General features: G+C 41.6%; 1 protein-coding gene across 2 annotated transcripts; it reads left to right on the forward strand.

The window, feature by feature from the left end:
• The first annotated feature begins 454 nt into the window (after positions 1–454).
• Positions 455–23,242, forward strand: lhcgr (luteinizing hormone/choriogonadotropin receptor). 2 transcript variants are annotated; one of them, XM_029765244.1, is made up of 13 exons: positions 455–874; positions 13,395–13,466; positions 13,585–13,659; positions 13,993–14,067; positions 15,067–15,150; positions 15,421–15,498; positions 15,635–15,703; positions 15,824–15,898; positions 16,883–17,068; positions 19,183–19,254; positions 20,202–20,398; positions 20,933–21,390; positions 22,320–23,242. In XM_029765244.1, exons 1-13 carry the CDS (start codon positions 696–698, stop codon positions 22,884–22,886), a joined length of 2,187 nt encoding a protein of 728 aa, XP_029621104.1. In that variant the 5' UTR covers positions 455–695; the 3' UTR covers positions 22,887–23,242. The 2 variants fall into 2 exon arrangements, with proteins under 2 accessions (XP_029621104.1, XP_029621105.1); XM_029765245.1 differs by lacking the exons at positions 455–874; positions 13,395–13,466; positions 13,585–13,659; positions 13,993–14,067 and having other exon boundaries at positions 15,073–15,230.
• Positions 23,243–24,482: the final 1,240 nt, after the last annotated feature.

The raw sequence follows: 24,482 nt of genomic DNA on the forward strand, positions 1-24,482 counted from the left end.
AGGTCCCTTTGGCCTTCTGTTCTGCCAAACGCAAACTGACACATAGGCTAGAAGACATTGTTCTCATCTTGAATTAGGCCTATCTCTTGTCTCTTGTGCAATAATGCAAAACAAGCTGTTGGAAACCATTCTATTATGGTGCATTTCCACGAAGCTTAGACAGGGCTTGAACTAATGGCTTGGGACCTCCATAATAAAACATTCAGAAATGTGATATTTTATGAAAGTTAATATGTTGATATTTAATTCGTTTATATTTTATTTACGTTATACTATATCTTGCCTCAGAATAGATACATAATCAAGTAATTATGTCATGTTTGAGAGGTAGACTATGGGTAGACACTCTAGGTTAATGCCAGACAGGACCACATCTCTGGACCCTTGCAGTCGTTATAATACTGACAGTTTACACGTGACGCGGAGAGATTAAGGGATAGGCGGGACTGGAGAGCATCTGGTGCGCTCGCGTCTGCAAAATGCGCTCCAGCCACTGTTTGGAATTTATTGCACAGGCTATCCTTTTGATGGATAGAGCAATGTTTGTTTCTTCCTCAATTCAAACGTACGCTGCATCAATCCACCGAGTCTGTTCCAACAGAAGGACATAACTGGTTGTCATCATCATCTTTGCTGCTCCTACTGTATGTGGTTCTTGGGATTTATTGCTTCAATTTGAAAAGTAGGAGAATTCAATGATGTCGATATCGCTGTTGTTCCTGTTCTACCCGTCTGTTTTGCTGTTCTTTGGCTTTGGCTGCCGGTACGCTTCGAGCTTTGTGTGTCCGGGTATCTGCCGGTGTTCCTCCAACACCATTAGATGTAACAACATCACGGAGAAGTCCGTTCCAATGAGCGAAAGGGGTCCAAGACTGTAAGTGATTTATATTACATCTGAGCTGATTCATATTTTGTGGATGGACATGGTAACAATAATTTACATAATATTGGTGCGCATTTACACACGGGTCAAATCAATTGGAACCAGAGAGCATGCATGCAAAAACAATGTTAAATTAGTTCACTTTTTTAAATGAAAGATTAGGCATGTATGGTGGTATTTTAAAAAGCACAAGCGCTCAATTATATTATTACTTTCCTTGATAGACTACTATTGGTGTTACTTTCAGAAAATTGATCCTAAAATGGATCCATTCATGTAACATAGGTCTACGGGGCGCCTGGTAGCCTAGTGGTTAGCTCTTTGGGCCAGTAACCGGAAGGTTGCTAGATCGAATCACCAAGTTGATAAAGTACAAATCTGTCTTTTTTCCCCTGAACAAGGCAGTTTAACCCACTGTTCCTATTTCTTCTTAACTGACTTGCCTAGTTAAATATATGTGTTTTTTTTAAAAAACGTTTCCATTGGGTACGCTGTGGATGCACAGGATGTTCCAAAGCCTTCTAAATCTACGAAAACGTGCTCTCGATGCATTTGAAAAATCCCAGCAACATTTATATTTTTTGAGCTTTATACCCAAGAAACTCTAGCTACTGAATTGATATAATGGTCCGGATACCTTCCTCCAGTCCTGAGAGGCTGACTAAGATAAATTATGTTCTGCTGTTTCATCCTCAAATCCCTAGGCTCTAAAACACTATATGGCCAACGTTGTGAATTTTTTATTACTTGATTTGGATATGTCTAAATGCAGGTGTTCTATTGAATTCGACTTAATTTGAAACATACTAGCCTGCGTGTGTGTGTGTGTGTGTGTGTGGGGGGAGAGGTCCAAAGTTGTAAATTAGTTCAAAGCAAATCTCTCTTGGCAGAGTATAGAAGCCATCTCCTGCAGTCAAGTTTCCATTAAAGGGATAGCTCACTTTTCTGAAGTTTAGTTTAGATTGCTAGACGCTGCAAAATTGTGAGCCAGATGATTCTTGAAATTGTTAAATAACCAGTTAATGGATTTAAAAATGTTTCAGAGGACACAACAACACCCTATAGAGAAGTTGAAAATAAGCTGAACATCAAAAGTGAACTAACCCTTTAAAGCTGTCTGTCTGTAAGCCACATTTTGGCAGGCAGACTGTTTATAAAACCCTATAAGTCTTCTCCTAGATAATTTGCTGAGGTCATTTTTACACAGCAAATTCTCCAGTGTTAAATCAACACTGACAATGTTAAATGTAACATCTAGTTAGTGTAAAGCCTTTGTTGCATATTTCCTAGAGGGCCTTGCCTGTCGAGTGAATTGTAAAGTTAACACCCGTGACTGTATTTGTTAGGGACAGTGACATAGTTGTTGCGTTCATACATGTTCAGCCCTATGGCCTTCACCAAGTGAGATACTAAGCGAATATGTTAACATTAAAATGTAATTATGCAACACAATAACAAATATTTAATAAGGCCTTATTTTGAGGGCCAAGTTTTACCCTAATACAGTGACCTGAAACTCATGTTTTTCAGGCCTGCAAGTCACATTATGATGGCTTGCAAAGTTATGTGTAATTCTTATTGGAATCCAGCCAGAGTGGCAATATCCAACATTTAGAATTTTTATTCCCCTGCAGCCTGCATTCAGAACGACAGCACGTTTTGAAAACCTAAGACATGAGACTACCTAAGACATCTAAACTGGAACAACCATTTCAGTAACGGGTGCAATAAGTCCAAGTAACAGATTGGATTAGTTTTAATTTAACACTTACATCATTAACTGAATCCCGTCCAGGCAGCCTTCGCAAATGACCATGTTGTACCTTTAAGAGGCTAAAGCCACAAAAGACCTAATGGAATGGCATGGTATCAGTTATCTGTTGTTGATTTTTCAATCTAACATTTCTAGTGTTGATTCAGGAGAAAACTATGTTTTTTGTTCCCAAATCCTAATCAAATTTTATTGGTCACAAACACGTGTTTAGCAGATGTTATTGCGGGTGTAGCGAAATTATTGTGTTTCTAGCTCCAACAGTGCAGTAATATCTAACAAGTAATATCTAACAAGTACACAACATATACCCAATACACGCAAATCTAGTAAAGGAATGGAATTAAGAAAATTCTAACCAACTGTTGAGACCCCAGCTGAGTTCTGAATAAAATAATATATACAACAATTTTGGGAAATTGATCCTCTGGCCTACAAAAGAGGGGCCGTCTGTTTATATCTTCCAAACCACAGAGTTACATTAAGGTGAACTAATCGGCCATTCCATTTGAGTGACTCTGTCCTCCATTTCTTATTCTGCTGTCACGATGGGCCTCGTATGAGGTTACATTAGCTGGTGGTTACATTAGCTGGTGTTTGGACATCTGTAGGGGCTTGGCTCAATGAGGAGGCCTGTCAATGTGGGTTTTGTAAATCGAGAGATTGTCCAAACACTCTGACACACTAATAAAAACAAGCCCTTGTTCCCTGCATTAGTGGAGAGCGATGGGTCTGAGTGATTCATCAAGTCTGTTACAGTTGTCTGTTACAAAATAGCATTGTTCAATAATTGTGTCAGTATTGTCTATTGATAAAACAGAAAAATACTTTTGGCCATTACTGTTATACAGTACATGATGGAGTTCAGAGTTAACAGTGTGCTGCTTAATGTACAGTGCGCTCCAAAAGTATTGGGACATTGACAAACGTTTTGTTGTTTTGGCTCTGTACTCCAGCAATTTGGATTTGAAATGATACATTGACTATGAGATTAAAGTGCAGACTGTATATTCATCCATATCAACTGAACTGTTTAGAAATTACAGCACTTTTTGTACGTAGTCCCCCAATTTTAGGGGAGCAAAAGTATTGGGACAAATTCATTTTTATGTGTATTAAAGAAGTCGAAGTTTAGTATTTGGTCCCATATTCCTAGTACTCAGTGATTACATCTAGCTTGTGACTCTACAAACTTGTTGGATGCATTTGCTGTTTGTTTTGGTTGTGTTTCAGATTATTTTGTGCCCAATGGTAAATAAGGCATTGAGTCATTTTAAAGTCACATTTATTGTAAATAAGAATACAATATGTGTCTATACATATATATATATATATATATATATATATATATATATATATATATATATATATATATATATATATATACACTGCTCAAAAAAATAAAGGGAACACTTAAACAACACAATGTAACTCCAAGTCAATCACACTTCTGTGAAATCAAACTGTCCACTTAGGAAGCAACACTGATTGACAATACATTTCACATGCTGTTGTGCAAATGGAATAGACAACAGGTGGAAATTATAGGCAATTAGCAAGACACCCCCAATAAAAGAGTGGTTCTGCAGGTGGGGACCACAGACCACTTCTCAGTTCCTATGCTTCCTGGCTGATGTTTTGGTCACTTTTGAATGCTGGCGGTGCTTTCACTCTAGTGGTAGCATGAGACGGAGTCTACAACCCACACAAGTGGCTCAGGTAGTGCAGCTCATCCAGGATGGCACATCAATGCGAGCTGTGGCAAGAATGTTTGCTGTGTCTGTCAGCGTAGTGTCCAGAGCATGGAGGCGCTACCAGGAGACAGGCCAGTACATCAGGAGACGTGGAGGAGGCCGTAGGAGGGCAACAACCCAGCAGCAGGACCGCTACCTCCGCCTTTGTGCAAGGAGGAGCAGGAGAAGCACTGCCAGAGCCCTGCAAAATGACCTCCAGCAGGCCACAAATGTGCATGTGTCTGCTCAAACGGTCAGAAACAGACTCCATGAGGGTGGTATGAGGGCCCGACGTCCACAGGTGGGGGTTGTGCTTACAGCCCAACACCATGCAGGACGTTTGGCATTTGCCAGAGAACACCAAGATTGGCAAATTCGCCACTGGCGCCCTGTGCTCTTCACAGATGAAAGCAGGTTCACACTGAGCATGTGACAGACGTGACAGAGTCTGGAGACGCCGTGGAGAACGTTCTGCTACCTGCAACATCCTCCAGCATGACCGGTTTGGCGGTGGGTCAGTCATGGTGTAGGGTGGCATTTCTTTGGGGGACCGCACAGCCCTCCATGTGCTCGCCAGAGGTAGCCTGACTGCCATTAGGTACCGAGATGAGATCCTCAGACCCCTTGTGAGACCATATGCTGGTACGGTTGGCCCTGGGTTCCTCCTAATGCAAGACAATGCTAGACCTCATGTGGCTGGAGTGTGTCAGCAGTTCCTGCAAGAGGAAGGCATTGATGCTATGGACTGGCCCGCCCGTTCCCCAGACCTGAATCCAATTGAGCACATCTGGGACATCATGTCTCGCTCCATCCACCAACGCCACGTTGCACCACAGACTGTCCAGGAGTTGGCAGATGCTTTAGTCCAGGTCTGGGAGGAGATCCCTCAGGAGACCATCCGCCACCTCATCAGGAGCATTCCCAGGCGTTGTAGGGAGGTCATACAGGCACGTGGAGAACACGCACACTACTGAGCCTCATTTTGACTTGTTTTAAGGACATTACATCAAAGTTGGATCAGCCTGTAGTGTGGTTTTCGACTTTCATTTTGAGTGTGACTCCAAATCCAGACCTCCATGGGTTGATAAATTGGATTTCCATTGATTATTTTTGTGTGAATTTGTTGTCAGCACATTCAACTATGTAAAGAAAAAAGTATTTAATAAGATTATTTCATTCATTCAGATCTAGGATGTGTTATTTTAGTGTTCCCTTTATTTTTTTGAGCAGTATATATATATATATATATATATATATATATATATATATACATTAATGTGGATGTTACCATGATTATGGATAGTCCTGAATGAATCATGAATAATGATGAGTAAGAACAGCACTGCACCCCCCACAGCTACTCGCCCAAGCCTCCCCCATTTCTCCTTCTCCCAAATCCATTCAGCTGATGTTCTGAAAGAGCTGCAAAATCTGGACCCCTACAAATCAGCTGGGCTTGACAATCTGGACCCTTTCTTTCTAAAATTATCTGCCGAAATTATTGCAACCCCTATTACTAGCCTGTTCAACCTCTCTTTCGTGTCGTCTGAGATTCCCAAAGATTGGAAAGCAGCTGCTGTCATCCCCCTCTTCAAAGGAGGGGACACTCTTGACCCAAATTGCTACAGACCTATATCCATCCTACCCTGCCTTTCTAAGGTCTTCGAAAGCCAAGTCAACAAACAGATTACCGACTATTTCGAATCCCACCGCACCCTCTCCACTATGCAATCTGGTTTCAGAGCTGGTCATGGGTGCACCTCAGCCACGCTCAAGGTCCTAAACGACATCGTAACCGCCATCGATAAGAAACAATACTGTGCTGCCGTATTCATTGACCTGGCCAAAGCTTTTGACTCTGTTAATCTCCACATCCTCATCGGCAGACTTAGTAGCCTTGGTTTCTCAAACGATTGCGTCGCCTGGTTCACCAACTACTTCTCTGACAGAGTTCAGTGTGTCAAATCGGAGGGCCTACTGTCTGGACCTCTGGCAGTCTCTACAGGGTTCAAATCTTGGGCCAACTCTTTTCTCTGTATACATAAATGATGTCGCTCTTGCTGCTGGTGAATCTCTGATCCACCTCTACGCAGACGACACCATTCTGTATACTTCTGGCCCTTCTTTGGACACTGTGTTAACAACCCTCCAGACGAGCTTCAATGCCATTCAACTCTCCTTCCGTGGTCTCCAACTGCTCCTAAACACAAGTAAAACTAAATGCATGCTCTTCAACCGATCGCTGCCTGCACCTGCCCGCCCATCCAGCATAACTCCTCTGGACGGTTCTAACTTAGAATTTGTGGACAACTACAAATACCTAGGTGTCTGGTTAGACTGTAAACTCTCCTTCCAGACTCACATCAATCATCTCCAATCCAAAGTGAAATCTAGAATTGGCTTCCTATTTCGCAACAAAGCATCCTTCACTCATGCTGCCAAACATACCCTCGTAAAACTGACCATCCTACCAATCCTCGACTTCGGCGATGTCATTTACAAAATAGCCTCCAATCCCCTACTCAACAAGCTGGATGCAGTCTATCACAGTGCCATCCGTTTTGTCACCAAAGCCCCATATACAACCCACCACTGCGACCTGTATGCTCTCGTTGGCTGGCCTTCACTTCATAATCGTCGCCAAACACATTGGCTCCAGGTCATCTACAAGACCCTGCTAGGTAAAGTCCCCCCTTATCTCCGCTCACTGGTCACCATAGCAGCACCCACCTGTAGCACGCGCTCCAGCAGGTATATCTCTCTGGTCACCCCTAAAGCCAACTCCTCCTTTGGTCGTCTCTCCTTCCAGTTCTCTGCTGCCAATGACTGGAACGAACTACAAAAATCTCTGAAACTGGAAACACTTATCTCCCTCACTAGCTTTAAGCACCAGCTGTCAGAGCAGCTCACAGATCACTGCACCTGTACATAGCCCATCTATAATTTAGCCCAAAATACTACCTCTTCCCCTACTGTATTTATTGATTTTATTTATTTTGCTCCTTTGCACCATATTATTTATATTTGAACTTTGAACTTTCTTCAAACTACAAATCTACCATTCCAGTGTTTTTCTTGCTATACTTTATTTACTTTGCCACCATGGCATTTTTTTGCCTTTACCTCCCTTATCTCACATCATTTGCTCACATTGTATATAGTCTTATTTTTTTCTACTGTATTATTGACTGTATGTTGTTTACTCCATGTGTAACTCTGTGTTGTTGTATGTTGTCGAACTGCTTTGCTTTATCTTGGCCAGGTCGCAATTGTAAATGAGAACTTGTTCTCAACTTGCCTACCTGGTTAAATAAAGGTGAAATAAAAATAAATAAAATAAATAAATAAATAAAGAATGTAATGGTGAGAGATTAGCATGTCATGGGAGGTATGATATTTGTTCATCTGTTTCTCACTTTCTCATTCATCATTATTCACGATTCAAAAAACACAAGCCAAATATCCCATTTGAGAAACATCTACAGTGTAGACTCAATCTCTCCAGTCATGAAATGCATACTTCTGTTCGACTAGATGATTAGCAGTCCCATATTGCATTAGATTTTACACTGTTCATAATAATGTAAGTTTGACTATAGATTAGAATTTGTGGACAAAGACATTAAAATAAATCAGATTTTTTAATATAATTAGCTTTTTTAATATAAAACTTTGGAGTTATTGGAGATGTATCGTAAACCGTTTAATAGTGTATTTATGTAGTTACTGAAAGTGTAACATTATCTGTGAAACATTTTCTCATATCTAGCTGTTTATTTGAAAATGAAAGACCTGTTACTTTGAAAGGAATCTCTGTGTCACACCCTGATTTGTTTCACCTGTCTTTGTGATTGTCTCCACCCCCCTCCAGGTGTCGCCCATCTTCCCCATTATCCCCTGTGTATTTATACCGGTGTTCTCTGTTTGTCTGTTACCAGTTCGTCATGTCTGTCAAGTCAACCAGCGTTTTTGTATCAGCTCTTGCTTTACTCCCGGCTCTCTATTCTTGTCCTCCTGGTTTTGACACTTGCCTGTCCTGAGCCTGCCCGCCTGACCACTCTGCCTGACCTGACCCTGAGCATGCCTGCCGTCCTGTACCTTTGCCCCTGTTGCTGTAATAAACATTGTTACTTCGACACGGTCTGCATCTGGGTCTTACCTTATTCTGATAGTACGAACTTGCCATGACTGACCCAGCAGACCCGGGCCAGCTGCGCGACGCCATCTCCTCCCAAGGAGCCACCATCGGGAGGCACAAGGAACTGCTTCGTGGCCTTATGGAGGGGGTCCAAATGTTGTCTGAACGCCATAACCGGGCATTGAGTAGTTTGCTGGAGCGATTCCGCGGGTTGTCTGGGAAGCAGCCTACCACAGCCTCTCAGTAACCCAGCTGCTAGCAGCGCCGTCTCATCGGCCACTCCACCTTCTCGGGAGCCCCGTTTACCCCCCTACCCCCGGAACGCTTCAATGGAGAGTCGACCATCTGTCGGGCGTTTTCTAGCTCAGTGTGCCCTCATTTTCGAGCTTCAGCCCTCCTCCTTCCCCTAGGCTATCTTGGAGTGAGCCGATCTCATCACGCTGATGTCCGGAAGGGCTCTCACCTGGGCTACTGCTGTATGGGAACAGCAGCCGGCCATATGTGTTAATCTGGAGGGGTTCGTGGGAGAGGTGAAGGTTTTTTACGCCCCGTTCTCCTGGAGAGAAGCTGCCCGGGAGCTAATCCAGCTTCAGCAGGACTCCTGCAGTGTGGCTGACTATACAGTGGATTTCCGCACGTTGGCAGCAGAGAGTGCTTGGAACCAGGAAGAACTGTTCGATATGTTCCTGCACGGCGTCTCGGAGGAGGTCAAGGACGAGCTTGCTGCTCGGGAGTTACCTACGGATCTCGATTCCCTCATCACTTTGACCATCCAAATTGATGTCCGACTACGGGAAAGATGGAGGGATATGATATTCGACTTCGCTCGCACAACCAGGGATTCCACCTTGCCTCTGAGTTTACTTGAATTTCAGAGATCAGTGACCTATTTTGAAGCAACACACTCTTAACTCCACACTCCATCATATACTGTATCAGTAATGGTAAAACTATTTTCTGTCATGTAACTCATTTTTCAATATACGCTGTGATGACGGGACTAATGGAGAACAAAACCCAGGAAATAATACATAGACTATTTTGTTTTGTGTCTAGTATAGTCATGTGTGCTATAGTTCTGCTGTCTAACCCATGACCTTTACCACCAGATCACATTTCTGCTGTCCTGCACGCATCACAAACAGATTATTACATGTGCAGTTTCTATGAGTGAAAACCTTCCTTAAGATTGTTTCTTTGTTGCAATAGTTATCGTAATCTTCATTAGATATACAGTAAATATAATTAAAATAATGTACACTACCGTTCAAAAGTTTGAGGTCACTTAGAAATGCCTTTGTTTGGAAAAAAAGTAAAAAATTTTGTCCAGTAAAATAACATCAAAATGATCAAAAATAGTGTAGAAATTGTTAATGTTGTAAATGACTATTGTAACTGGAAACTGCAGATTTTTTTATGGAATATCTACATAGGTGTACAGAGGCCCATTGTAAGCAACCATCACTCCTGTGTTCCAATGGCACATTGTGTTAGCTAATCCAAGTTTATAATTTTAAAAAGCTAATTGATCATTAGAAAACCCTTTGCAATTATGTTAGCACATATGAAAACTGTTGTCCTGATTTAAAGAAGCAATAAAACTGGCCTTCATTAGACTACCACTCAGACTAGTTGAGTAACTGGAGCATCAGCATTTGTGGGTTCGATTACAGGCTCAAAATGGCCAGAAACAAATACATTTCTTCTGAAACTCGTCAGTCTATTCTTGTTCTGAGAAATGAAGACTATTCCATGTGAGAAATTGCCAAGAAAGTGAAGATGTCGTACAACGCTGTGTACTACTCCCTTCACAGAACAGCACAAACTGGGTCTAACCAGAATAGAAAGAGGAGTGGGAGGCCCCGGTGCACAACTGAGCAAAAAAACAAGTACATTAGAGTATCTAGTTAGAGAAACAGACGCCAGTCTCAACATCAACAGTGAAGAGGCGACTCCAGGATGCTGGCCTTCTAGGCAGAGTTGCAAAGAAAAAGTAATATCTCAGACTGGCCAATAAAAAGAAAAGATTTAGATGGGCAAAGAACACAGGCACTGGACAGATGAACTCTGCCTAGAAGGCCAGCATCCCGGAGTCGCCTCTTCACTGTTGACGTTGAGACTGGTGTTTTGCGGGTACTATTTAATGAAGCTGCAAGTTGAGGACTTGTGAGGTGTCTGTTTCTCAAACTAGACACTCTAACGTACTTGTCCTCTTGCTCAGTTGTGCACCGGGGACTCCCACTCTTCTATTCTCGTTAGAGCCAGGTTTTTAACTGCATTGTTAAGGGCTTAGAAAGCCTGTTGTATTCGGCACATGTGACAAATACAATTTGATTTGATTTGATAACATCCCTGTCGCTCTGTGGCAAGCAGGACAGTCACACACAAACACAGGCCATCTTATCTTCCTACATAGAACCTGTTTGTGAAACCAGCTCTGGAAAACTGAGCCTGTCCTGCAGGTTCAACTAGGTTTTAGTTTTTTTATTTGTTTAAGAGCGGAGAAAAATATAACAGAGTAGAAAATATAATATAGTAATTGTTGCAAAACATTTATGTGAAATTAGCAAATGTTTGGAGCATAATGTAGTAAATACTGTATGTTTAGATTAAATAAAATGAAGAATCAGTAATGATAAGAGCATCATGCTATAATCATCATGCTATATATTGCAGGTTTCATTTCCATATACAGTGGCTTGCGAAAGTATTCACCCCCCTTGGCATTTTTCCTATTTTGTTGCCTTACAACCTGGAATTAAAATTGTTTTGTGGCGGGTTTGTATCATTTGATTTTCACAACATGCCTACCACTTTGAAGATGCAAAATATTTTTTATTGTGAAACAAACAAGAAATAAGACAAAAAACAGAACTTGAACGTGCATAACTATTCACCCCCCCAAAATCAAAACTTTGTAGAGCCACCTTTTGCAGCAATTACAGCTGAAAGTCTCTTGGGGTATGTCTCTATAAGCTTGGCACGTTTAGCCACTGGGATTTTTGCCCATTCTTCAAGGCAAAACTGCTCCAGCTCCTTCAAGTTGGATGGTGTCCGCTGGTGTACATAAATCTGTAAGTCATACCACAGATTTTCAATTGGATTGAGGTCTAGGCCATTTCAAGACATTTAAATGTTTCCCCTTAAACCACTCGAGTGTTGCTTTAGCAGTATGGTTAGGGTCATTGTCCTGCTGGAAGGTGAACCTCCATCCCAGTCTCAAATCTCTGGAAGACTGAGACAGGTTTCCCACAAGAATTTAGCGCCATCCATCATGCCTTCAATTTTGACCAGTTTCCCAGTCCCTGCCGATGAAAAACATCCCCACAGCATGATGCTGCCACCACCATGCTTCACTGTGGGGATGGTGTTCTCGGGGTGATGGGAGGTGTTGGGTTTGCGCCAGACATTTTCCTTGATGGCCAAAAAGCTAAATTTTAGTCTCATCTGACCAGAGTACCTTCTTCCATATGTTTGGGGAGTCTCCCACATGCCTTTTGGCAAACACCAAATGTGTTTGCTCATTTTTTTCTTTAAGCAATGGCTTTTTTCTGGCCACTCTTCCTTAAAGCCTAACTCTGGGGCGTGTACGGCTTAAAGTGGTCCTATGCACAGATACTCCAATCTCCGCTGTGGAGCTTTGCAGCGCCTTCAGGGTTATCTTTGGTCTCTTTGTTGCCTCTCTGATTAATGCCCTCCTTGCCTGGTCTGTGAGTTTTGTTGGGCGGCCCTCTCTTGGCAGGTTTGTTGCGGTGCCATATTCTTTCCATTTTTTAATAATGGATTTAATGGTGCTCCGTGGGATGTTCAAAGCTTTGGATATTTTTTTATAACCCGACCCTGACTTATCCACAACTTTGTCCATGACCTGTAAGGAGAGCTCCTTGGTCTTCATGGTGCCGCTTGCTTGGTGGTGCCCCTTGCTTAGTGATGTTGCAGACTCTGGGGCCTTTCAGAACAGGTGTATATGTAACCGATGTGAAATGGCTAGTTAGTTAGCGGTGGTGCGCACTAATAGCGTTTCAATCGGGTGACGTCACCCGCTCTGAGACCTGAAGTAGTTGTTCCCCTTGCTCTGCAAGGGCCGTGGCTTTTGTGACGCGATGGGTATCGATGCTTCGTGGGGTGTCTGTTGTTGATGTGTGCAGAGGGTCCCTGGTTCAAGCCCAGGTTGGGGCGAGGAGAGGGACGGAAGCTATACTGTTACATATATATACTGAGATCATGTGACACTTAGATTGCACACAAGTGGACTTTATTTAACTAATTATGTGACTTCTGAAGGTAATTGGTTGCACCATATCTTATTTAGGGGCTTAATAGCAAAGGGGCGAATACATATGCACGCACCATCTTTCTGTTTTTCATTTTTTTGAATTTTATGAAACAAGTAATTTTTTTCACTTCACCAATTTGTACTATTTTGTGTATGTCCATGACATGAAATCCAAATAAAAATCAATTTCAATTACAGGTTGTAATGCAACAAAATAGTAAAAACGCCAAGGGGGATGAATACTTTTGCAAGGCACTGGATTTAGGGCTTGTTTTTGGTGTGTGTGTGTGTATGTGTGTGCGCATATGCGTGTGTATGTGAGCGTGTGTGTTTACTGAAGAGGACAACAGATATGTGTGTGGCTGTGTGGAAGACCTTGAACAATGTGTTGTTACCAGGAGAACTTCAGACAGGGAATTCTTTCAAGAACACACACTTCCTTGACTGTTAACAAAATGTCTTATTTGACTTACTAAAAGTAAACATACTAATGTATTGAATTAAAGTTTGGTTCCTTTTCGATGGTCTGTCAAATAGTTTAAAAGTACAATTTTATATAATATTGTCTTTCTGACTGTTCCCATACTTCTCAGGGTCCTGAAGCATCTGACTATGAGCACTATAGCCAGCCACACCTTTGATGGCCTGAGAAGAGTCCAGCATATGTGAGTGTCAAATATCAATCTGGCGTTGATCCATATCAATTCAATCACTTTTTTGACCACACCCCTTTTGATTATGAATTGTTCAAAATAAGCCGTTTTTGCTTGGTGCGTCTTTTAGAGAAATCGGTCAAAGTGTTGCCTTGGAAACCATAGAGACCCTTGCATTCAACAATCTTCTCGACCTCAATGAAATGTGAGTGTGTTTCCCCCCAGGGGTAGAACATGGATCCTCATAGAAAGAGTTTAGTCTGCTTTCTTGTATGGGCTGATCTTTTTTCAAGATCGGTGTTCTAGATTTGCTAGTGATGTATGTGACGTTTAGTAATATGTCATCGTAAGTGACGTATAACTAATATGTCAGCTTGGGTGACATACAGTATAACAAAAATGATTAAGTGTCACTATTTTGAATGATCCTACTGAGACCATGTTGTGAATATATTGTAAAGGGACTGGCTGAAATCAAGCATGTTCTGTATGTCAGATGTGTGCTGTATGTGACGTCATATACATTTTTGTTTCGCAGCTTCATTAAGAACACACGGAGCCTGGTGCACATCGCCCGAAGGACGTTCAACAACCTTCCTAAGCTGCGTTATCTGTGAGAGGCCTTCTGAACTTTAAGAGATACCAGAGACCATACCGTACTATACTATGTCTGTGTTTCAAATGGCACCCTATTCCTGTTATAGTCCACTACTTTGTATTCCCTTTATAGTGAACTACTTTTGACCAGGACCAGGGCTCTGGTCAGAAGTAGCGCACTATAAAGGGAATAGGCTGCCATTTGGGATGTAACCTATCTCTCTCTGCATAGTGAGGGCTTGTTCCACTCTAGATAATGCTACCTGTCTGGTTTATTCATTCACATACTTTCTTATACTCTGCTACAATGTACATGTTGACACTTTGACCTCACAATAGTTCATTTCAGTTCAGTAAATCTTTATTGTTCCCAGTGTATATATTGTGTGTATAAAACATTAAGAACACCTGCTCTTTCCATGACATAAACTGACCAGGTGAATCCAGGTGAAAGCTATGATCCCTTATTGATATCACCTGTTAAATCTACTTCAATCAGTGTAGATGAAGGGGAGGAGACAGGTTAAAGAAGGATTTTTAAGCCTTGAGACAATGGATTGTCTCAATTGAAAGGTGTTCAGAGGGTGAATGGGCCAGACAAAATATTGAAGTTCCTTTGAACGGGGTATGGTAATAGGTGCCAGGCACACTGGTTTGAGTGTGTCAAGAACTGTTGCTGGGTTTTTCACGCTTAACAGTTTCCTGTGTATATCAAGAATGGTCCACCACCCAAAGCACATCCAGCCAACTTGACACAACTGTGGGAAGCATTGGAGTCAACATGGACCAGCATCCCTGTGGAACACTTTCGACACCTTGTAATCAATGCCCCAGCAACTCAATATTAGAAAGGTTTTCCTAATGTTTTGTACACTCAGTGTATATTGTACATACAAAACATAGAAACCATATGATACAACATACATAAGGGATAGCAAGACTTCAGTAAGGTAGCGCAAATAGGTTATTATTGTGTTATGAAGTAATATAATACAGTCTTGTTATGCATTAACAGGAGTATATCCAACACTGGGATAACGGTGTTTCCTGACATGACTTCTATCCATTCTCTGGAACCTTGGAACCAAAATTTTGTCTTGTAAGTATGTGAAGAAAAAAGGGGTGCTCCAACAACATGAGAAGAGGTGCTGCCTTAAATCCTAGTGGAGTCCATAAGAGGTAGAGATGCGACACTCTCCATTAAAACTATTTTTGTTATTAGAAATTCATTAAAAACACTGTGACTTTCATCAGACATAGTCTTGTAAGTATGGGTCAGTGACGTTGAAGGACTTGTCGACACTCTGTTGAAAAGTAAATATAGGCCTAAACAGTATTATATCAACTTAATCAAAAATGTGTCTTACAGGGATATCTGTGACAACCTCTATCTTCTGTCAATACCAGTAAATGCTTTTGTTGGCATGACAACTGAATATACTGCAATGTAAGTACTGTGTTATTATAATGGCTAGGCCTACTGAATGACATTTAAAGTCACTAACTCTCGTTATTGCCTATTCAGGATCTGGGATCTAGGCCTTAATGCCAATGGTGTTAACATTGTTTTGTCTCTATTCTAGGAACCTGTTCAACAACGGCATTAGAGAAATACAAGACTATGCCTTTAATGGGACCAAGATAAATAAATTGTAGTATTTCCCATACTTTTAACATTTCAACTTATTTTTTTACAATGATAGCAAATTACTAAATAATCCAGTATCAATAAACCATGCTATTTACATCTACTTTGTTTTATGTGTTCTTAGGGTTTTAAAGAATAACCGAAACCTCAGAGTGATCCATAGGGGAGCTTTTAAAGGAGCGGTGGGCCCTAGGATACTGTAAGTGGCACGCTTAAAGACTATCAATATTTGGTCTTTATTTTATGTTTCCTTTATTTAGTCAGGTTATCACAAGACTATATGAAGTCATGGTAACCTTCCCACAGCTGCAGGGATCAACTACACATACTAGAAAGGCATCAGTACACACACTGTAAGTCACTTTAGAAGTCGAAAATATATCTAATGCATGTGCTTCTGCTTCTAGCTCCATTGGAATTTGTACAGTACCAGTCAAAAGTTTGGACACACATACTCATTCAAGGGTTTTTCTTTATTTTTACTATTTTCTACATTGTAGAATAATAGTCAATACATTAACACTATGAAATAACACATATGGAATCATGTAGTAACCAAAAAAGTGGTAAACAAATCTAAATATATTTTATATTTGAGATTCTTCAAAGTAGCCACCCTTTGCCTTGATGACAGCTTTGCACACTCTTGGCATTCTCTCAACCAGCTTCACCTGGAATGCTTTTCCAACAGTCTTGAAGGAGTTCCCATATATGCTGAGCACTTGTTGGCTGCTTTTCCTTCACTCTGTGGTCCAACTCATCCCAAACCATCTCAATTGGGTTGAGGTCGGGTGATTGTGGAGGCCAGGTCATCTGATGCAGTACCATTACTCTCACTCTTGGTCAAATAGCCCTTCACACGGCCTGGAGGCATGTTGGGTCCTGTTGAAAAACAAATGATAGTCCCACTAAGTGCTGTGTAAGGGCTATTCTACAATGTAGAAAATAGCAAAAATAAAGAAAAACCCTTGAATGAGTAGGTGTGTCCAAACTTTTGACTGGTACTGTAATATCCTAAAAAACCTTTGTATCCTCTGTGTTGAGTGAATGAGTTACTGAACCCTTTGCCATGTCTGTAATTAGAGCTCTGATGAATGACTGAGTGAGTGAGTTCATTAGTGAGTGAGAGAATGAATTAATAAAAACCTTTATTATGATTGTGTTTTCACTGTATGTTTTCCAGAGATGTCTCGTCGACGGCGATAGAGACTTTGCCGTCACATGGCCTCAATTCTGTCGTGGAGCTGGTTGCCCGTACAGCCTACGGCCTAAAGAGATTACCCCCTTTCAGGGGTCTGGGCAACCTGCAGAAGGCACACCTCACCTACAACAGCCACTGCTGTGCCTTACTCACCTGGGAAACACACAGGTGGCATAATCCCATTCACAGCAGAAGAGGCTGGTGGAAGGAGATATAGGAGAACAGGCTCATTGTAATGGCTGGAATGGAATCAATGGAACAGTATCAAACACATCAGACATATGAAACCACATGTTTGACCATGTTCCATTTCAGCGAGCCGTCCTCCTATAGCTCCTCCAACCAGCCTCTTCTGATTCACACCAGGGGCAAGTGTCAAAGGTGGGATTTGAACCTGGGTCTCCCACAGGAGAAACCAGTGTCTTGACATTAGACCAAGAGGAAACTTCCTTTAGGGCTGACGGACAGGGAGTTCCTCTTTTCGAGGGATATAACTAGTAATTAAGTGGGCTATTCCTAGTAGAAGTTTGGAATTAATAAGACAATGGTCTTCAATGCCCTTCAAATGAATCCCATGATTTGGTTACAGGATGCAGCTGGAATCAGTCTCTAGGGCATGGGTTAAAGATAATGTAATCTCGGAACCCAAAACCAAGTAGTGTTTGCTGGCCAGCTAGCAGTCTATCACAAGAGACTAAATATATTGTATCTCATTTTAGGTTTTGCCCCGGTGCACGTTCGATGCGTGCCCATTTGGTAATCCGGCCCAGTGTGTGTGTGTGTGTGTGTGTGTGTGTGTGTGTGTGTGTGTGTGCGTCTGTGACACAGCTCTCATGCCAGTCTCTCCTCATTGCTGTTAACCAAATCAAATGTTCCAAGAGGGTGGGGGCCCACAGATAGCATATGATAGCAAAATGTGTAGAATTGCAGGAAATTTGCTTTAAAACTGCAACATGTTCCCTCAGCCTCATGGCAAAATGTGTAGAATAGCAGGAAATTTGCTTTAAAACTGCAAGATTGTATAATAACATTGTAAAACTGCCAATTTTTCTCTCTGCACCATGGCAAAATGTGTTGAAATGAAAGAGGTCGGTGCCCAGGGTCCCAAATGCGGTAGTTGGCCCTATACACACACACACACACACACACACACACACACACACACACACACACACACACACACACACACACATACAGTTGTATTTTCATGAAATGTAAGAACTTTCTGGAGTGTAACATTTTTGGAGCATTAAAAATCCTATTTTCCCTAACCTTAAACCTAACCCTAATACTTAACCTAACCCTAACATTATACCCAAAAACCCTTTCACTAAGACTAAGCCTAACCCCAACCCCCCCTAACCCCAAAACCCTTAAAATACAATTTTAACAAATTCAGGACCTGAAAAAAGTCCTGACTGTTCAAAACAGTTCTTGTTTTCCTACCTTTTCAGGACATTAAGGTGAAATGTTAGGACATTGGGGTCCTGATAATGTAGGAAAACAAGGACACACACACACACAAACACACACTTTGTCTCTCTCTCTCTCTATCGCTCTTTCTCCCACGCCCCCTCTCTCTTTTACTGTAATCATTCAAGCTCACAGGCCTAACAACACAGGTGTCATGTCCTGACCAGTAAAGGGGGTTATTTGTTATTGTAGTTTGGTCAGGGCGTGGCAGGGGGTGTTTGTTTTATGTGTTTCAGGGTTTTTGGTTTATGTTCTATGTTAGTATTTTTCTATGTTAATTCTAGTGTGTCTATTTCTATGTTTAAGTTTCTTGGGTTGACCTTCAATTGGAGGCAGCTGTTCCTAGTTGCCTCTAATTGAAGGTCATATTTAGTAGGGGTGTTTTTTCCTGTGTTTTGTGGGTGGTTGCTTCCTGTTTTGTGTATGTTGCACCTGACGGGACTGTTTACGGTCGTTTTGTTGTTTGTTTGATTTTGAGTTAAATAAAAGTAAATATGAGCACGTCACACGCCCCGTCTTGGTCCCCATTAGACGACCCGCGTTACAACAGGATCATAAATGGGAACAATATCTGTTTGCCTGTTGCAGTTTATCAATGAGGTTCACAATGAAATCAAGACCAGACACTCATGGTAGTATGCTCCAAATATAGAGATGGAAAAGAGAGAACACCTATCTTTGCGATCATGGCTTCTGTGATGGCATAGACTGCCATTGTTGACTATCTTGTGGCAAGTGCGCCATCTATACATCTCTATGGCTCCACGCTGATTTTGAACACAGATTTAATTTACCTCTATCTCCCCTAGGGATTCTCCAATCAATGCAGCACAACATAATGGATCTAGGCCTACGTATTGTGATGACAGTCAGTCTGAAAAGTGAGTTTCTTTTGCTTCTTCATTTAAATGTTCAGTGCAGCCATTTTTATCTCAATATCAAATCATTGCTGGTTAACAATTATGCGACTTATTGTGATTGTTTTAAATTACAATTGTAAAAAAGAATCAAAAATAGCTTTTTAGTAAAGGGCAATTTCTCAAGCAAGAATTTTGAGTGGGGAGGGGAAACTGAAAATGAGCTGTTATTGGCAGAGAGGTTTGGAACTCTCTTTCTTATTGATTTATTAACTAATGTACCGCATGGTGATGTCACCATGAAGGCTAAAACTCCATCCCACCAAAAAAACAACTCTTACACTAAAAGGGCATTATCATAATTTTCACAATTTCATAGTATTATTCCATCCTCATAGTGTGGAAATATATATTAAACACAGGAAAATCACGTTTTTGACTGCACTGGGCCTTTAAAAAATCTGAAGTCTGAGTTCCCCAAATAATTATTCATTACATCATGGAATTGCTAAGTTTGTAGATTCATCCGTTTTGACTTAGAGACATCTTCAGTGAAGGTGCCATATTTGCCTAATTCCTAATTTGAGTAATAAATCATCTGTTGATTATGACTTTTCAGGGATCCCATTTAAACTATCTGATTAGAAATGCCACTACTTGTCTGAACTAAAGTGAACTGTTTTTCATCCAGTCCTGCAATACTAGTGACACATCATGATCAATCATGATCTTTCAGTGATGACCTTTCATCTCTCCACCTTTGAACTATGGAAACAGGTTTTTCTATCTAGCCAATGGATTGTAGCCTCATATTACCAGACTAATTCATGTAAGTCCACAAGATCCGTCTGGCTCGCGACGCTAAATGCATTGGTCTTTGGGGAAAAATAAATGTCAATATAATTATACAGTCATAAAACTTTAGTGACCATTGACCTACTCTTTACAGCTCTCGCTTCCTGTACCACCAGGTTTCCAGCTGGTATGGTGGACTCATCCGACACATCCCTACTGGTGGAAATACATGGAACAAACAAAGATGTCGAAGATGAGTCCTACGGAGGTGTGGATTTCCAGTATCCAGAACTAGGGTTATACTGTCAGACCAGACCAACCCTCCAGTGTACCCCAGAGGCTGACGCCTTTAACCCGTGTGAAGACATAGCAGGTAGAATCAAGAATTGCTGCACTCAACTCAGCTTAGTCCCTTAGCAAAAGTCTTTGGATGCAGGGTTAAAAAGACAAACTGGGAAAGGAAAACCCTCATTCACTGTAATAGTCTTTAGACGTTATAATATTATTTCAAGCAGTCAAGAGGTCAAACTAACGGACAAAAGTATTTGGATGCAGGGTTAAAAAGACATAAACTGGGAAAGGAAAACCCTCATTCACTGTAATAGTCCTTAGACGTTTTAATGTTATTTCAAGCAGTCAAGAGGTCAAACTAACGGACATGTTTTGGCGACAGCCTTTTACTGAAAGAACAGAAGGCCTAGGCATGATGCAAAAACATTGAGATTACTTTGTCGTACTGTCTCCTTTCCACTGTTATTTTACTGTTTTACTATCTTTATTTCTTAATAATAAAAAAAATGGTATCTAATGTTGTTGCTCAACTTTAAATGTATTTTCTGTAAGAAATGTGTTATATAAATGAAGTTTGATTGATTGAGTTTGACTGCTTTTCCCTTGTTAACTCCAGGTTTCAGTTTTCTCAGAGTCGCCATCTGGTTCATCAACATCCTGGCGATCATTGGCAACCTGACGGTCCTCCTCATCTTCTTCACCAGTCGCTGTAAACTCACCGTGCCACGCTTCCTCATGTGTCATCTGGCCTTCGCTGACTTCTGCATCGGCGTCTACCTCCTTATGATTGCCGCGGTCGACCTCCACACCCGAGGCCACTACAGTGAGCACGCCATCGATTGGCAGACGGGAGCAGGTTGTAGTGCGGCGGGCTTCCTGTCTGTGTTCGGTGGGGAGCTGTCGGTGTACACGTTGTCGACTATCACTCTGGAGCGCTGGCATACGATAACTCATGCCTTGCAGCTGGAGAAGAGGCTAGGCCTGGCGCAGGCTGCTGGCATCATGGCTGGAGGGTGGTTGATCTGTCTGGGGATGGCCATGCTCCCCCTGGTGGGGATCAGCAGCTACAGCAGGGTATATAATATACTGTACTATAAAAAAACAGAACAATGGACGGCAGAGTATACCTAATGCTTCTGAACAGAATAGTGGCCGACATTTTCTGTTAATTTTTCAATGATTCTACATGTTGAATCCACACAAATAGCCACCACTTGTCTGCACCCAGCAGGTGGTTGCTATAACACACTGCAGCGACAGAACGCAATGACCATCCATTGTTGTGTTAAAAAACACACCGCAGCGACAGCAAGTGATAGCCGTCCATCGTTGTTGCTATAACACACCGCAACAAAAGAAAGCAATGACCGTCCATCGTTGTTGCTATAACACACCGCAGCAAAAGAAAGCAATGACCGTCCATCGTTGTTGCTATAACACACCGCAACAAAAGAAAGCAATGACCGTCCATCGTTGTTGCTATAACACACCGCAGCAAAAGAAAGCAATGACCGTCCATCGTTGTTGCTATAACACACCGCAACAAAAGAAAGCAATGACCGTCCATCGTTGTTGCTATAACACACCGCAACAAAAGAAAGCAATGACCGTCCATCGTTGTTGCTATAACACACCGCAACAAAAGAAAGCAATGACCGTCCATCGTTGTTGCTATAACACACCGCAACAAAAGAAAGCAATGACCGTCCATCGTTGTTGCTATAACACACCGCAACAAAAGAAAGCAATGACCGTCCATCGTTGTTGCTATAACACACCGCAACAAAAGAAAGCAATGACCGTCAATCGTTGTTGCTATAACACACCGCAACAAAAGAAAGCAATGACCGTCCATCGTTGTTGCTATAACACACCGCAGCGACAGAAAGCAATGACCGTCCATCGTTCTGTGTGTTCTTTACATTATTTTCCCAGAGGAGAAAATTGGTTAGGACACTTTTTTTCATTACTGTATATTAAATAACACAATAAATATTTTCCAGGTGAGCATGTGCCTTCCCATGGACGTAAAGACTCCTCTGGCCCAGGCTTTCATCCTCCTGCTCCTCTTCTTCAACGTGGGGGCGTTCCTGGTGGTCTGCGTCTGCTACGTCCTCATCTACCTGGCAGTACGGAACCCCCAGTTCCCCAGCCGCAGTGCAGATGCCAAGATCGCTAAGCGCATGGCTGTCCTGATCTTCACCGACCTCCTCTGCATGGCGCCCATCTCGTTCTTCGCTATATCCGCAGCCTTTAAGTTTCCGCTCATCACCGTCACCAACTCCAAGATACTCCTGGTGTTGTTCTTTCCTATCAATTCCTGTGCCAACCCTTTCCTCTATGCCATCTTTACTAAGGCTTTCAGGAAAGATGTCTATCTGTTACTGAGTAACATGGGCTGCTGCGAGAATAAAGCTAATATGTACAGGATGAAGGCCTATTGCTCTGAGAATTTGGTGAAGAGTAGTTCTGGGAACAAGGGGACTCTGATTTGTACAACACAAAGGATGGACCCTCTGCCATTGCAGAGCCAAAAGCTGAAAGACGATGGAGATTTGGAGACAATCTGAAATGGCACCCTATACCTGAAATACATTTTTTCAAAGAGCGTGAAGAATAGACTAAGCTTTTTTATTTTGTTCTATTCATTATCATCAACAGTAGCAACAAGTGACCTTACAGTATTTTGTAGTGCAATTCACTGGTTACTACAGTCTTACTGGGGGGGTTATTGTTCGGATGGGACGTTTCTTTAACTTTTTTCTTTAACTGGGTCCTACAGTAGAACCAGGATTGTCTGCAATTTACTGTAAATCAATGAGACGGTAAACAATTTTGAACATTTGAACTCCAATGTAATTCTCATATGGCTAAATGGGTAATTCAACCAAATTGTATTTAAATAAAACAACATTTTCTGTTGGCATCCCAGACTTGCTTGTGGAATCAATGCTACACTATGTACATGTTTTGTAACAGAATAACTATTCGAATATATATATATACATACTTATTTATTTTACAGTCATATGGAATATCTTCAAGCAGAGGCTGTCTGTAGACCATTAGAATGAGACCAGTGTCCACAGACAGTGGTTAAACCAAGTCTAAACCAGCCTTGCATTTCACATAAGGCTCAGTGGCGACCCGTCATTCAGGGCAGAGCCCCACCTATTTTGAGCTCCACATTTTTTTTAGAAAAAAAAACTTAACTCAGAACAGCGAATACTTGACTTCAGTGAGTTCAAGACAACTGGGAAGTCGGGAATAAATGAGCTCCGACTGGGAAAATACGTTTTGAACAGTCATCCAACTTGGAATTGTACATTCGGCCTATTTCTAGAGCTACGACCTGAAGATCAATGACATCATGATTCGACCTTGTTTTTTTGAGTTCCCAGTTGTTTTGAAAGCGCCATAAATTCAGAGAATACCAGACTTTGATGAAAAAATTTGCCCACGAAGAACCGCTACGTCACCTTCCTGTTTAAGTGAGCACAGCCCAACAAGGTGTCTAAAAATGTATTGTATGCTGCTGCATAAATTATGTAATATTCCAGGGAGATATGTATACTGTAGCTAAGTAATACTAAGTGTATGTTGTGTAGTAAGATGTTAGTAGCCCATGCGTCTCACCATAATAATTTGGTCTATTTACCGCTCTTAATTTTGCCTACTGTTCTGACCTGGTGGTGCACATGTAGCCTACAACCTGTTTTAGAGAAATGTCATCATCAAATATAATAAGAGCTTTCATTGTCTGCTTCAATGCCCCCTTTACTTATCCTATGGTTCTGACTTGGTGTACAGGGAGAACACTGTAACAACGGCCCATGTTTTGAATTCTGTCGCTGTACATTTCAAAAGTGCTAAACAAATAGTTGTATTGACTATGTCCATCCTAGCTCACTCATTAATTTCTTACTCGAAATTACAGATTGCCTCTTATCAGCTTGTTGTCTGTCCCCTTACGTCATAGTTTGTACATCTCAATTTTCATTAGAAACCACATTTGTTTAAACAAGTCTGCCATATCAGCTATGTTTTTTAAAAGTCAGTAAATGAGGCTGAATGAACTGTTTCGCTGCCAGACAAGGCTCTGCTGATAGCCAGGTGTAGCAGTGGTAAGATGTTGGGACTGCTGTTGGGACAGCTTTATGTAGGCC

This window comes from Salmo trutta, chromosome 10, assembly GCF_901001165.1.
Source record: "Salmo trutta chromosome 10, fSalTru1.1, whole genome shotgun sequence".
In the NCBI taxonomy this organism is placed as follows: domain Eukaryota; kingdom Metazoa; phylum Chordata; class Actinopteri; order Salmoniformes; family Salmonidae; genus Salmo; species Salmo trutta.

Coding starts and splice junctions, on each gene's coding strand:
- lhcgr (XM_029765244.1), top strand. CDS start 696: ATGATGTCGATATCGCTGTTGTTCCTGTTCTACCCGTCTGTTTTGCTG. Junction 13,467..13,584: donor CTGAGAAGAGTCCAGCATAT/GTGAGTGTCAAA, acceptor TGCGTCTTTTAG/AGAAATCGGTCAAAGTGTTG. Junction 15,704..15,823: donor GGGACCAAGATAAATAAATT/GTAGTATTTCCC, acceptor ATGTGTTCTTAG/GGTTTTAAAGAATAACCGAA.